The sequence below is a fragment of the Conger conger genome, chromosome 1 (genome assembly GCF_963514075.1).
Source record: "Conger conger chromosome 1, fConCon1.1, whole genome shotgun sequence".
Lineage (NCBI taxonomy): Eukaryota > Metazoa > Chordata > Actinopteri > Anguilliformes > Congridae > Conger > Conger conger.
Window position 1 is genome coordinate 84,665,405 of NC_083760.1, and position 15,918 is coordinate 84,681,322.

The 15,918-nt window shown below is 43.5% G+C and overlaps 2 protein-coding genes across 2 annotated transcripts; both read left to right on the plus strand.

Annotated features, from left to right (window-relative positions):
- Positions 1–2,376: 2,376 nt before the first annotated feature.
- Positions 2,377–5,732, plus strand: LOC133138461 (B-cell receptor CD22-like). Its single transcript, XM_061257245.1, has 3 exons — positions 2,377–2,767; positions 3,955–4,218; positions 5,068–5,732. Exons 1-3 carry the CDS (start codon positions 2,395–2,397, stop codon positions 5,472–5,474), a joined length of 1,044 nt encoding a protein of 347 aa, XP_061113229.1. The 5' UTR covers positions 2,377–2,394; the 3' UTR covers positions 5,475–5,732.
- Positions 5,733–12,269: 6,537 nt separating this feature from the next.
- Positions 12,270–13,409, plus strand: LOC133121491 (interferon-inducible GTPase 5-like). Its single transcript, XM_061230690.1, has one exon. The coding sequence runs from the start codon at positions 12,270–12,272 to the stop codon at positions 13,407–13,409; it is 1,140 nt and encodes a 379-aa protein (XP_061086674.1).
- The last annotated feature ends 2,509 nt before the right edge of the window (positions 13,410–15,918 follow it).

The window sequence follows — 15,918 nt, forward strand, 5'->3', positions numbered from 1 at the left end:
ATTCACAACAATTTCAGGCATAATATGGCTTCAGAGGGTAAATGTTCCTAATTTAGGGAAGCTTGTTAAAATTCTGGGTTTGCGATTGTGGTTGAAACAAAACTAGCGTACTGTACACACACCCACATGCACATAATTACGCACACGCGCACGCGCACTCACGCACACGCACACACACACACACACTCTTCATGTGGCTTCACACTGTATTCTTTTTCAGATTCCTCACACTTACGACGGAAGGTGCATCATGACCTCTCTCTGGGTCATTGGCCTGTTTCTGATTGGCGGTATGTACAGTACCTACTATGACATCACTGTCCTTGTACATTTTTGTATGTCCTTGTCTCTCCGTGTCATTGACACACTTTGCAAGTACGCATTGTTTTCCATTAGAAATGGGTCCATACACACAGGGTGATCAGCACAGCAACCATAGTTTTCTGAATGAAGATGACATCTGAAAATTCACATCTGAATCCCGTTGCAAAAATCCAATGCTGCAATATTAAGATCATAATATTCCACTCATTTATCAATATTTTCGGAAATCCGTGTGTAAATGTAGTGTGATGAAAAAATAATAATAATTTGAGCCGGATTTATGAAACAGGTGTAGAAACTGGAGGCAATGTTGCAAAATTATAGGAGAGACGTTACTGTCCTGCAGTTCTATATCTCAGAGAAGTGATACAGGTTTGGTGGTCACAAAAAATATAGATTTGATTCAGTTTTTAACTATTCTGCCAAATTACTAAAATGTAATGTAAATGTATAGTATGTTTATTTAGGACCTTTCATTTAATTATTTTTGAAAGAACCTGATCTGTACAGAATGTTATACAGGTGTTTAAGACATTTGCAAAGTACTGTATATATATTTATACATTGTAAACTAAGCATACTAAAGTAATTATAGTAGTCCCAACTATATTATTAGAGATGATTATAATAATTATAATATTATTATATATTATAATAGATAACAGAATGTCATTAAGAAATACTCCATATTTAAATCAAAATAGGGATGATTTTATATTAATTATTCAACTCAAAATCATTTTGGATACAATATTTAACTAAAATTTCAGCGTAAAATTTAGTCAAAGTCCGTTTCAAAAAAGGAAAGTAAAAAAATCCACATTGGCCTGTACAGTAAGTTACACTGTAATGAACTCAGTGATTAAAACCAAAAAAGGATAAATTCATCTACAGTGTGTATAGGGCTAGCAGTAGGCTATGTGTCATTTGGGCGTGACAAAAGAGAGAGACTGACACACAAGGCTGGCCAAAAACAACCTCATGGCGTGGGAATACTCATCACATTTCCTTACCGGAGCTCCTTGCTGTCAAAAAACGTTCCACCTCCCGGCGGTGGTGTAGGAAAAATTCCAAACTCCATGGATAGCTTCGCTGGGAATATCATGGCACACTTCAAAATAAGGCCACACAGGTTCTTCTTCACCTGGTCAAATTATGTGCATTTGCCTGCAACTTCTGCCCTGAACGCGCTGTTTTAGCATTGTCCTGTTCCTCCTAATGGGTCCATTCTTTCTCTCTTCTTTTAACTGTTAGACTGTATTTCCACGTCCAGTCCGTTGAAGGCTAAAGAGGGCTCCTGTGTGAAGATCTCGATTGACATGAAGATTCCGATGCAGGGTGGAAATGTTGTCTGGTTGAAGAACGCAGCATGGAATTCAAATTCAATCGATTTTGAGGGCACTGTTGTGTACAGCCTCAAAGCTGACAAACCTGCTGAGAAGGAATTTGAACACCGAGTATCCGTGGACACCAGTCCGGATCTTATGACCTCCCAATTGACCATGATCAATTTGAGACTGGAGGACAGTGGAACATACATGGCTAGATATTATACAAATGAACAACAATGGGGCCATGGTGAAGTGAGTCTTCAGATTGAGAGTAAGTTCCTCTGCATTGATGTATATAAAGGAAGACCCTTCATGCTTACCATTCAGTCGTTATTCTGATGAATAAAGGCCTGTAGCATAGTGGTTAAGGTACATGACTGGGAAACGCAAGGTTGGTGGTTCTAATTAAATGGGACAAATTAACCCACAGGGTTCAATAAAGTATATCTTATCTTATCTTATGTAGCCACAATAAGATCCGCACAGCTGTTGGCCCTTGAGCAAGGCCCTTAGCCCTGCATTGCTCCAGGGGAGGATTGTCTCCTGCTTAGTCTAATCAACTGTACGTCGCTCTGGATAAGAATGTCTGCCAAATGCCAATAATGGAATGTAATATAATGATGAAAAGTACTGTAGGTATGTGTTGGATATGGGATTTACGACTTAAATAGAAACATTACAAATATTCACAACCAAAACACAAGTAGGATATGTTAGTTACATACAGAGTTCTATTTGTATGACACATAAACACATGATGATGTTGATGATGCTAATTATCATAATCTTCATCACCATCATCACCTTAATGACCTATCTCTGTGGAACCTCTGCAGAGAACCCATGCCAGGTTAGCGTTTCTGGGCCGGAGCTCATCCAGAGTGGGGAGACAGTGCACCTGCAATGCTCCATCTCAGCAGCCTGTGAGGACAGACCAGAGTGGGCCTGGTCAGAGTCAGCTCAACTGCCATCCAGTTCATACTCCCAGGATGGCAAAACAGCCAATCTCAGCTTCCCGGCCCTCTGGTCACATGACGGGGTGACGTTCACCTGTAGTCCGTCAGGGAGCAAGGATGCTTGTGTCAGCAGGAGCATCAAGCTGACCGTGAGATGTAAGCTGTGTGATTTATATTTCCTGATAGTGCAATCTTCATATCAAAGGTACATTTTACACGCAGTCGATTTCTGTATTTCCCATATTGCCATCGATCGGTCTTGATACTTTTTCATATGCGGTCCCCTGTGATTTACAGTACAGTGAGCCTTTTCTGTTAACCTTTGTGTTCCCAAGTACTTATTCACACCTGTTACAACCGTGAGCCAGGATCAAATGTACCAAAATCAAATGTACTAAACAGCGTCGCAGCTGAAGACGCTGGGAGATACTTCTGCCAGGCTGCAAACGTACTGGGAGTTAAAAACTCAACGGTCGTTACACTCGATGTCATATGTGAGTCTCTGCTAAACTCAAATACACTGCTATGAAAGAGAAAGCAAGCAACCAAGGATGTCCAAAGTTGCCCCTGTTGCTATCTGTGGGATAGCCAACTCCTTAAAGGGAATGGATAGGCGGAGGCTTGATAGACTTTCTTAGCTGTGATCCCTTATCTCTCTCTGCCTTTACCCTTTCTGAATACAGCAAATACCGGGCGGCCTGTAGCGTAGTGGTTAAGGTAAATGACTGGGACACACAAGGTTGGTGGTTATACATGGCTAGATATTATTCAAATACAAATCAATGGGGCACCGGTCTTGATGTTAAGAGTAAGTTCCTCTGCATTGATGTATATAAGGGAAGCCCCTTCATGCTTACCATTCAGTTGTTCTTCTGATGAATAACGGCCTGTAGCGTAGTGGTTAAGGTAAATGACTGGAACAAGCAAGGTCGGTGGTTCTAATCCAGGTGTAGCCACAATAAGATCTGCACAGCCATTGGGCCTGTGAGCAAGGCCCTTAGTCCTGCATTGCTCCAGGGGAGGATTTTCTCCAGCTTAGTCTAATTAACTGTACATCACTCTGGATAAGAGCGCCTCCCAAATGCCAATAATGTAACTAATAACTATAAATAATAATAAATGTTAGTTATTGTCTTTGCTTCTATTTTTTCTTTTTGGTATTTGGGACAGACTGTGATTTGACAGGGAAGTGGGGATATGAGAGAGAAACAGCGCTGTGCTCTGAACAGCCTGTCATGGGAGTACACTCCTGCCAGGCCCCTCCACACTGAATGCAGAGGGACAGTGCACAACATCCGCCAACATCAGGCGTGACCGGAGACTTTCCGCCTTTTTCTTTTCAGATGCTCCGAAAGGGGTCAGTGTATGGACGGGCAAGGCTTCGGACTCGGTCAGAGAAGGGGAGAGAATCGGCTTTACCTGCAAAGTCCAGAGCAGCAATCCACCAGCGTCATACTCCTGGTACAAAGACTGGAGCCAGCTGGGCTGTACTGACCGAGAGCTCAATCTCACAGACATAAAACTCCAGGACACAGGCAACTACTACTGCCGTGCCACCAACCCTGTGGGTTATAAAGAGTCCCCACACGTCCAAATCACCGTCCACTGTGAGTCTTCCACCACCGTTTAGTCCATACGTGAAAGTCTCACCGCCCGCTGTGCGTCTTCTGCGACTGTTTAGTCCATACGTGAAAGACTCACCATCCGCTGTGAGTCTTCTGCGACCATTTAGTCCATACGTGATGGAACAATGAAGACACAACACATAAGAATGTGGAAATGTCTAACAATGAGCACAGGCTGTTCAATCCAGTATCAGTCTATTCCTCTCACCTACTGTTCACATCAGGGATGGCCAAGCGTGACCCACCAAAAAGCCTTTGGTGGCGACTGTGAAAAATATGACTCAAACACTGATTAGATTGGGTCAAAACGTATGCTTTAAAAAAAAAAGAAGAAAAAAAAGTAATATACATGAATAAATTAATTTACTCCATCTTAATACACCAGCCATACAATATTGTTTAAAGCTATGTTCACATAAAATATAATTGGACAATTTTTATTTTATTTTAAATGGGAGTCTTGTTCACTTTGACATTTGGAAATGTGCCACTCTTGATAGTAACTAGGGCTGTCAGACAAACTATTAATCTATATCATTATTACAAGTATGGTTTTCAAACTATTTCTGTCCGGTTTGTGGAGTAATTCAAGAAGGAATAGCAACATACTGTACACATAATACCCATAAAGATAATAGTTTTCAATTAATTTGCATGTCAGGGACTCTTTGACCCCCACATCCCCGGTCTGACATCTCCTGGCTTTGTTCATGGGCACATTTATGCTTCCAGCTGCAATACAAAGTAATAGGATACGATATGTTGTTGGTTAATAGGTGCTCAGTTTTGAGCGTGTATTGACATGCGTAAACAGATAAATTTTTTCCCCAGATGGACCCAGAGACACACGCATTGTGGCCAGTGAGGGAGGGGTGAAGGTCGGACGGAGCCTGACTCTGACCTGCCACGCCGAGGCCCTTCCCGAGCCGAACAGGTACACCTGGTTCCACGCGCTTCCACTGACGGGTGGGTGGACCGAGGTGCCAGCGCCTTCAAACAGACCGTCTGACCGGCGAGCCCTGAACTGGGAGCAGATCCGTGTCAGCGATGCCGGAGAATACATGTGCCAGGCTGCCAACGAGATCAGCGCTAAAAACTCCACCTCGCACCGCGTAGATGTGCTGTGTGAGTGCTGTCTTCGGCATCCCACTGCCTGTCCTGTAATTACTGAAGGAGACTGGGGGGGCGGACTACGCCGAAATCCGGAAAGAGAGGCAAAGGGGAAACAAGGGGAATGAGGGAGAGGAAGAGGCTGTGATGGAGGAGAGCGCTGAGGTGCCGGGGGGGGAGTCTCCTTATTCAGTGGTGGAATAGGCGAAGGAGATGGTTTGGGAGTGCTCGGGAGAGGGAGGGGTGAACACAGATAGCTTTTACGTTAAAAAAATCACATGTTCAAAAACCACGCGTCAAAAATGCACACGTGAACACACAACATGTGAAGAGTACATGTGAACATCAATAAATAAAAAGAGTAGGAAAGGGTAATCTATGGTATTTCAAGTCACGTTTTCAAAATGCATGTGATTTGAACTGCTGATCTACTGGGATTTTCACGCACATGGTTCGAAAAACCAAAGAAAGTCCAGCGAGCAGCAGTTCTGCAGACAGAAATGTCTTGTTAAAGAGAGACGTCAGAGGAGAATGACCAGACTGGTCAAAGCTGACAGGTGTTGGATTTCACCTGACTTAATGTCACGTTTTGTTTTTGAACATGGGAACATGCAAAAAGCTTATCACATATGAAAATACTTGGATCGGTCCACGTGGGCAGCTGCATCAAACCAAAGTCCAACCGCTACACCACCGTGGCTCACAGCATATTCTTTTTCATTCACATGTGAAAATGTTGGCATCACATGTGAAATTGTGATAGACTCAACACATCTAACAGCTGCCAAAACATATGTCTTAACAAGTGCTTTAGTCTCAGTAATATGACAAAATAATCTTTAAAAAAATATAGAAATAAACAAATATTTCAAGCAATACAAATAAGACACAAATACTGCCAATGAGATAGTTTTAAAGAGGCAATTCACTAAAATGTTTCCACTTACCCAGAGTGCGATATATCCACACAGTAGTTAGTAGATAGTAGATAGTTTTCTAGATATCTGTTAGTCACCCTGATACAAAGGATGGTAAATGGTTATATAGCGCCTTTATTTATATAGTGCTGCCTGAGCCCCTGCATCTCAATAGAACCAAGTTTTTGTAGTGCTCAACTTCTCTTTCTAAATATAGTGCTACAGTTACTCATGTACACCTGAGTATTGGTCAACTGCACTGTCATTTTTTAAATAAATAACAGCTTGTTAGGATTGCAATTGTGGTTGGAATAAAAGGCAGCATACAGAATGGGGCTCCAGTTACCAAACTAGAGAACCACTCTTCTATGCACAGAGAGTGTGTGTATGGTGGGTAGGGCGGCCTGTAGCGTAGTGGTTAAGGTAAATGACTGGGACACGCAAGGTCAGTGGTTCTAATCCCGGTGTAGCCACAATAACATCCGCACAGCCGTTGGGTCTTTGAGCAAGGCCCTTAACCCTGCATTGCTCCAGGGGAGGATTGTCTCCTGCTTAGTCTAATCAACTGTACGTCGCTCTGGATAAGAGCGTCTGCCAAATGCCATTAATGTAATGTAATGTGGTGGATTTCAATTGCTGTTGTTCAGATTTGTTTTTTCATTGTTCAAATAAAGCTTGATTCAGATATGTAGACTCCCATGTGTATGCATTCAATAAAATATATATTTTATGCATTTGTATAAATTTGTACTCCACAAGCACAATATTGCAAAATATTAAAATGTTTTTCTGTTAGATTTTTTCATTTCACAGCATATATACGTATATACAGTCAGGTCCATAAATATTGGGACATCGACACAATTCTCCTCTTTTTGGCTCTATACACCACCACAATGGATTTGAAATGAAACGAACAAGATATGCTTTAACTGCAGACTTTCAGCTTTAATTTGAGGGTATTTACATCCAAATCACATGAACGGTGTAGGAATTACAACAGTTTCTATATGTGCCTCCCACTTTGTAAGGGAGAATTGTGTTGATGTCCCAATAATTATGGACCTGATTGTACGTATGCATACAGGAGGCAAAGCTGACAGTGATACTGCTGATTGCATTCAAAAAATGTTAGCAAGAAGAAGTGAGCATTAAAAACAAAATAAAACAGTAATTTATTGCGTGCAATAAAACTCACATGTTCCCGGAACAGGGGGAGGAACAGAAAATAACCCAAAGGAGATTTAGAATAAACAGAAATAAACCCCAAATGGCTAAAGAAAATAAAACAACCCTTAGAAAACAGGGCAAATAACCAAACCAAAATTAGTGCTTATATCTGACGTTCACAGACCAAATACAACCTAGCGAAAAAATGCTAGGTATGAAAATAAAAACCCTTGAGGCGCAGCTCAGGAGGAAATACAAACAAAAATACAATACCGGGGACAACGTCCCTCTACCACCAACTTACACGAGCCCAAAATAAATAAGAAAAACCAAAGACCTTTTAGGAAGGCATCAGTTGTACACAACACTAAAACTGAACGCCTTCCTTACCTTTTTAAGTTTGTAATGACACACACCAGCACAGTACCGGACTCATAAGAGAACAGAGTCTACCTAGTGCTTTTACCGGCTTTGTGCAAGAGCGAACAGTTGGACACAAAAGCGTTGAAAGATTGCCAGCACTGGCTTTAAATACTGGTCAGGGAGATAATTCCCCTGGCGCTAATGAAGTCCAGGTGGAACCAATGAGCCCCGGCCCTCTGGTGGTCAAAACGGGTCATTACCTCCCACCATGACACAAACGCCTTCAAACTCCACCTTCTCTGTGTACACACTGATGTGGAAATGCCATTGGCTGTGGCTATTACAACCGATTTTAAACCAATGAGCTTGAATTACTGTACAGCTATACAACGTTTTGGTACAGAGTGTCAGTCCGTCAACTGTATATTTTGAACCCTGAATTTATGGACTATAAACACAGGCAGAGGGTGAGTCAACATGTCAGTGAGCCTTTTTTAATGCTCGGAAAGGATTTACAATGGTCTCGTAACAATGTTTTAAGACATCTTATCTATTGTACCTTTACACCTGCATGCTAATATTTGCAACCTGTCAACAAAGCTCAAGTAAAGTACAGGAGGACGTGCACAAGAGTGAACATCCAGAGAAACTGTGAGACATCCAACCTACACAAGGATTTGTGTAGTGTAAACCCCCCTTCTTGCATCACTTAATTATAGCTGAGCAGTCCTCAGTAGGTGGAACTGACTTGAATGCTGCTTGGATCCAGTAGATACGGGCCAGGAGCTTCAGTTAATGTTCACATCAACCATCAGAATGGGGAAAAAATGTCATCTAAATGACTTTGACCATGGATTGATTGTTGGTGACATAGAGGGTGGTTGAGTATCTCAGAAACTACTGATCGCCTGGGATTGTTATGCACACTAGTCTCAGAATGAATGGTGTAAAATCCAATGAGCAGCAGTTCTGCAGACAGAAACGCCTTGTTAATGAGAGTCGTCAGAGGAGAAGGGCCAGACTGGTCTAAGCTGACAGGAAGGTGACAGTTGCGCAATAACCACACAGTGGTACGCATTTTATAAGAGCATTTCTGCGCACACAATGCATCATAACTCTAAGTGGATAGTGTCGGGAATTTTACATAAGTGTACCTCTCTTTAGACCCCCAAAAGGAAACAGACTGTGTTGACCATGTTGACACAGGGTCAGCAAGGCTTGATGAAAAGACAGTGCTCTTCAATACAGGACTATTGCTCCCATCAGGGTTAACCAGATTCGTTAGACATACAGAGATAACATCAGCAGGGCCATTGTTGTTACCGCCGTCTTGTGACTCTTTATTTGATGATTTTGTCATGTTTCACGTCATGTTTAGTTAGGTTATTGTCATGTCACGTATTATGTTAGTCTAGTCTCGCCATGTTGTTATGCTTTATTTCTTGTTACATTTAATTGTCATGTCATGTTATGTTTCATGTTTAGTTCTTGTTACCATTTATTTCTTAGTCTTGCCATGTCATGTTATATAGTTTATTGTCATAATTTCACAAACTTGTTATGTCACGATTTATGTTTTTTCATGTTATGTTGTACCGTTCATTGTTTAGCATACACTTTTTTGTGTCTTTTGCATTCCTGCTTTTTCTCTCTCTCCCTTTCTTTCACTCACGCTTCCCTGATTGTTTCAATTTCCCTTGTCTACTTACTAATCTACGAACGCTAGATCAGGATTGGGTAATGCTAACATTCTAACCATGTGTTCATGTTACCTTACGTTTCTTGTGCATGTCATTTACTAATTTACTCACGCTAGGGCAGGATAGGCTTATTACTAATGATTACTAATTATCTTGTAAACTTGTTAATCCTCCACACCTGATTTCCATTCTCATGCTGCTCTCAATCAAATTGTCTGCACCTGTCTCCACCTGCATATAAGCTCAGTTCCATGTCAAGTCTTTGTGGAATTGTTGCCTCCTGTTCCTCAGAGCACCGCTTTAGCGGTTTTGTCAAGCCATTGTATACCCGTTATGATCTAAGCTTGTTTGTTGACCAAAGATTATTGCCTTCTGTTTTGTTGACCATTGCCTGCCTGTACCACGACTTTGCCTGCTGTCTTTGTGCTTTTGCCCCCACGGAGCAGACTTCGGTCTTGACTCTTGCGCTGTCATCGACCCTGAGCCTGCCTACTGTCCGCCTGTACTTCTGCCCCGCTGGCAGCTTTCCTGGCTACTGGACTTTTTGCATGGTGTCCCGATTACGAGACTGCCTTCTCCCTCGGTACTGTACTCGGTACGGTTTTTGGCTGGATTTTACGTGTATGAACGTTACTTGTTTTTTGACTACGCTCACTGGACATTCACTGACTTTATTTCGCCCCTGTTTCTGAGTCGTGCATTTTGGGTCCAACCCCCCATGCACCCGTCTCTGATTTGTTGTTTTCCTGTAAACCCTGGGTTATATAGATGGAAACATGGAATAGTTTGAGGAGACTCGATAATACAACCTCCTGCGTACCATTCACGTATAGCCATTCATATTGCACCTTTCCACATAATTATATTTCTGCAATGCACATTGTCGAATAAATTGTATTAATTTGAACCTGCATCCTCTTGACTCGCACCACTGCACACTCAGAAGTTTAGAGTCCTTACAGACATATACAACCTAGGATACCTGCACCCCATAGTCACTCGCCTATACACCAGTGCCGTCATAAGATACATACTAAGTGTATCATTGTAGACTATACAGGCCACAGGGACGTCTGCCTCTATACAAATAGATAGCGATCATATAGAGCCACACTATTCATTTTCAGTTCCTTTTTTTGAACTGTTAGAGCAGTTGAACTTGTTTTTTGGGAGCCAGATAATCAAATTAAATTAACCCTGTTCCAGTAGCATTTGTCAGACTACACACGTTTCCTTCACCTCTCAGATACGTCCGCCTTTTGGTGTATTTGGTGGGTTTCTTACAATAGCCTACAGCAGTTGAAGTCTAAAAAATAAGTAATAAATAGCATGAAACTACTGTATGAGGTAGTGAAAGGTTTTCACATGAGTGATCCTATATGCAAAGGATAAAACAAAAATGTGTGTGTGTGTGTGTGTGTGAGAGAGACAGAGCAATGCAGAGATACATAAGAGGACTTTTCTCTGATCACGCATGAGAAAACGCACTACCTCTGTAATCTTTGTAGTTTCATACAAGGCCACATTCCACTTTGTGGAGAGACAAAAAGTTATGAAATTCCTACACCACTAAAGGTGGATGTATAGTATATAGTATATACGTATACCTCCAATTAAAGCAGCACTTTAAGCACTCTGGTCATTAGCTTCACATTCACTATTTTATTTCAAATAAAATGTCCATAATACAAAAAAACTTTTCTCACTGTCTGAACAAATTCTCCTTTGAACTCTATATACAGTACATTTACTTGAGATACATTTTCAGTCGAACTGGAAGGAAAGTCAGTCTTGCACTGTGCCTGCTTCAATGGCAAACTCGTGGATCCCTCATTGCTACTGTTTTAAAGATAGAGATGTTCAAAGGATCCTGGGTAGAATTAGCTGGTGACATAGCTATCAATTTCTGGTTCATTGGTTGTCCCTGGCAGGTGATTGCCTTGTTTCCATCTACAGAAACTCAGAAAATGAGAGTATCATTCATAAAACCTTAAAAAATATGGTTAATAAATTCAATAGATTGAGTTCTGCTTCAGAAACATTCAGGCTATATCCTTAACTATAACCTTTTACGACCCAAATGGAGTGTGTATGTGTGTGTTTGTATTTGAGTGTATGTTCATGTATGTGTTTGTATGGATTCTTAGGCATGTGCAGGTTCACGTGTCTGTTTGTGTGTGTGTGTGTGTGTGTGTGTGTGTGTGTGTGTGGGGGGGGGGGATTAAGGATTAAGGATATGCATATTGGATTAGGCTGCCCTCTTCACAGGACAGATTACATACTGCATATCTTCAGTACACTGCTATTGATATCTGCACTAAATGAAGCAACTGGAATACTGTTCCAGAATAAACTATTGGGACTACTTTTCTGCTAGACTGGAGGTTTTACCTGGAAGAAAAAGGGGAGAGGTATGTAACAACTGACACAGTGGAAGAATTTGAAATTGCACACTAATAATACTCAGATGTTTAGACAGAGTGAAACGTTTTATAAACCACAAGTTCAATTAAATCAACACTGCCAGATACTGTACAGTATTCCTGCGGAAATAGCCAACAAGAACAATATTAGGTAAAACAAACAGTAAGTGGATCTTTGCATTTACATTGTAACTCGGCAGTAAATTGTTCAATGAAAGCAGTCGATTACACACCTCCTCCGGTCTCTGGGTTTCGATGTCAAGGTGAAAACAAACATCAGCTCAGCCTGCACCCCCGGAAAATGTATTGTCACTTTACGAAACCGTTTCTTTGTAGTTGAGGACACATCAATGGCAGACGTGCTCAGGAGCCTGAACCTGCTGGAGGTGCTGAAGGAGTCGATGGAGAAGGAGGGCCTGTCGGAGGTGAAGGATGCAGTGGAGGACCTCCTCATCAGCAGGGTGAATATCGGCGTGGTGGGGGAGAGGGGCCCGGAGAAAACCGGCCTGCTCAACTCCCTCCGCGCTTTGGGGCCCGAGGACAGTGGGGCGGCCCCGTTCCCCTCCCCCACCCCCCCAGATGAGCTGACAGTTCACCCCAGTCCCAAACACCCCGATTTCCGGCTGTGGGATGTGCCGGGGGTCCCTGAAGGCTCGCCTTTTGACCCTGAGGAGTACATGGAGAGAGTCAAGTTCCTGCGCTACAGTGCTGTCATCATGACATCCTCCCGGGTGCCCTTTCACGGCAACAGCGCCCTCGTGTGGCGGGAGGCCAGATCGCTCCAGAGGGAGGCTGTGTACTTTGCCTTGCTGGCCTCTGAGCACGACTCGCGGGAGTCCATGGAGGCCTGGCGGAAGGCCAGCCAGGAGGCACTGGGGACGGAAGGGCCGGCTTCCCCGAGGGTCTTCCTGGTCCGTAGCTCAGCCTTAGAGAAGCTGGACTTCCCCGAACTCCTGGAGGAAGTGTGGCGGGACATCCCGGAAGTGAAAGCGGCCGCCCTCCTCCTGGCGCTTCCGGCCTTGTCCGTCGCCGTGGTGACCAGGAAGCGGGACGCCCTCAAGGCGCTGGTGTGGGCGGCGGCCTCGCTCTCGGGCGGTGCGGCGGCCATGCCCGTCCCTCTGGTGTCCTCGGCGGTGGACGCCAGCGTGGCGGTGAGGATCCTGGGCAAGGCCCGCCACTCGCTGGGCCTGGACGACCAGTCGCTGGAGGGGCTGGCCCGTCGACGGGGGCGGGACGGGGGCAGGCTCAAGGCCCTGCGGTCCTGCCCCCTCTCCCAGGAGGTCACCAGGGACGGGGTGAAGAAACTGCTGGCGGCCGCCGAGAAGCAGAAGCCCACCGGCGCCCGGGTGGTGGAGATGGCCCTGCCCATGACCGCCAAGTACGCCAGCCGCTCCTTCACCGCCATGTTCCTGGCGCTCAACGGCGCCATCGACGACATGGCCGCCGATGCGGAGAAGGTGGTGGCGGCTGCAATCGGGGGGGGAGAGTGAGGGATTGTGGGATGCGATGGCCACAGCGGACAGCGTGGAGGTGGTGGGCAGGAGCGGTGGCTGGCCACCTTTCAAACAGCTTGCATTTGGGACACATAGAGTATTTCAGTTGCATGCAATTACGTTGAGTGCATTCTCCAAATTGCATTTGCTACACAGAGGCAATCTATATCATTGCTATTCTTTCTTCAAGAGCTATTCTTCAAGCAACTTCCTTTAATTGCGAAAATAGAAGAATAATTTATTTGCCCCCAAAATGAATTCTCCGTTTCACCACTGGCTCGCCTAGCCCTTGGAGTCACCCAATGGAGATGGAAAGAGACCCATTTTATTTTGGAGACAAATAGAGTAATATACAGTAATTATTTCAGGACCTACTCAATGCGTAAGTGAACTAAGGGGCTGCTTAGAGCCCTCATGGCCATCAGAGGGCCCCTAAGAGCACTTGAAATGGTCTTTTTTATATTTTTGATGTATTACATTATGTCAATGGTAATCATACAAAAACGCAATATTAAAACTACTCATTTAATCAATTCCCGCTGCCTCTGTCAGAGCTGGTGTCACGTTCATGCGCGAGCAGACTGTTAACTGCATTTCAATGCGAGCACAGTCTGCCCGACTAACGTTAGGCTACAGTCCTCTCCTCTGCGTCGATGGAAAAAGCAGCCAAAATGTAAGGTCGCAAAAAAAAGACATATTCTCCTGGAGCAGAGAAAAGAGCAAAGAACAAAACAGAAGATGAGGGGAAAAAAACAGCAAGATAAAGGTATGCTTGCATCCATAAATGTATTTTCCATAAATATTCACTGCCTCAGTTCAGTCAAGGTATGTTTAGCTAATGGCAGCTAGCTAGCTAGCAATCGTTTTAATCTAACATTCATGAACAAAATATAACAGTAGCTGGATTCCCCCCATTAAAATAGTAATTGCTCTAGCTGACTGGTTAACAGGCTTGCTATTATACATACAACTAGGGGGATATAAGACGTCAAGGCTATCTGTTTACGGTAAATGCATTGTATGCTGGTTTATTTTGTTACTTTTAACTACACCACGTTCAGTATACCACTTAGTGCTGTATAACTTTGAATATTAAAGCGCAAATTAACTCTTGTGAGTTTGCTGCCTTTTAAGATTAAAAACCATAGAAGGGTAAAAACATGCCAGACATTGGTATGATGTAAGCAACACAGCTGCATCTAATAAAATCGATATTGGGTGTGTTAGTTTTACAGTTGGTGTGCGAATAATCAAGCATTGACAATAGTCAACAGTATTGGTGGCACCGAGGCGGCGGGGGGGCCCCGAATCAAATTCTGCTTAGGACCCAAGAAACCAGGTGAGGTGAGTTAAATGAGTAATTAACGGCTTTCATTGATCAATTCAGTGCTGAGTAACAACAAAAGCCAGCACGCCCTGCGGCTTTCCAGGACAAGGAGTGAGGACTGCTGGGTTAATATGATTAGCTTACACAGCAGGGTTAATTCTCTTTTTGTGGAGCCAACATTGACAGGAGTGTAACCTGGCATGCTCTTCTGCTGCTGTAGTCCATCTGCTTCAAGGTATGAGCTATGTGTGTTCAGGGACTCCCTCTGCACACCACTGCTCTCAGCAGCCATTGTTTGAGCATATGTTGCCTTTCTATTAGCTTGAGCGAGTCTGCCCCTTCTCATTTCATTACATTACATTACATTACATTACATTACATTATTGGCATTTGGCAGACGCCCTTATCCAGAGCGACGTACAGTTGATTTGACTAAGCAGGAGACAATCCTCCCTTGGAGCAATGCAGGGTTAAGGGCCTTGCTCACGGGCCCAACGGCTGTGCGTATCTTCTTGTGGCTACACCGGGATTAGAACCACCGACCTTGTGTGTCCCAGTCACTTACCTTAACCACTACGCTACAGGCCGCCCTTCTCAGATCTTTCCACTCACTGCATGTGTTTTTGTTTATTGCACCATTCTCTCTAAGCTGCAGTGTCTGAAAGTCCCAGGAGGATGCTGCAACCACCACGTCTGGCACCAACAATCAGCCAGATGACTGTTTGCAGGAGCAAGATATTTGTGTTAAAGGGCAGGTATATTTGTCGCAAACAGCAGGTGTACCTAATCAATTTTTTAAATTTTCTTTCATTTCTTGTGCCGTGAACATTAATTGCACTCATAAAAATCATGCAAGTACATGCAATGCCTTTGTATCACAATGACTTTGTTTTAACAAAAAAGCTCATTGTTGCTGTATTGTGACATCTGGGAAAAAAAGAGTCTTTTTGGAAATTTAAATAGCGTTTATTCCCAGAACCAAAGCATCTTCACTCCATTTCTGAAGCCAGTTCCACAAAGCAGGATTGCTGAGTTAGCCTGATAAACTGCACAGTAAAACCCCGAACAGCTCTTTTTACTTCAGTCCATGTTCCAGATATGGGAGGGGTCTGAGTTTTGCCGAGTTTGCGACTAACTCAGCGATACTGCTTTGTGGAACAGGCTTCAGAAATGGAGTGA

What these genes read in the sequence shown, in the direction of transcription:
- LOC133138461 (XM_061257245.1), top strand. Translation starts at nt 2,395, where the DNA reads ATGACACATAAACACATGATGATGTTGATGATGCTAATTATCATAATC. An exon ending in CATCAAGCTGACCGTGAGAT is followed by an intron (nt 2,768 to 3,954) that starts GTAAGCTGTGTG and finishes TTTTCTTTTCAG; the next exon opens with ATGCTCCGAAAGGGGTCAGT. An exon ending in CGTCCAAATCACCGTCCACT is followed by an intron (nt 4,219 to 5,067) that starts GTGAGTCTTCCA and finishes TTTTTTCCCCAG; the next exon opens with ATGGACCCAGAGACACACGC.
- LOC133121491 (XM_061230690.1), top strand. Translation starts at nt 12,270, where the DNA reads ATGGCAGACGTGCTCAGGAGCCTGAACCTGCTGGAGGTGCTGAAGGAG.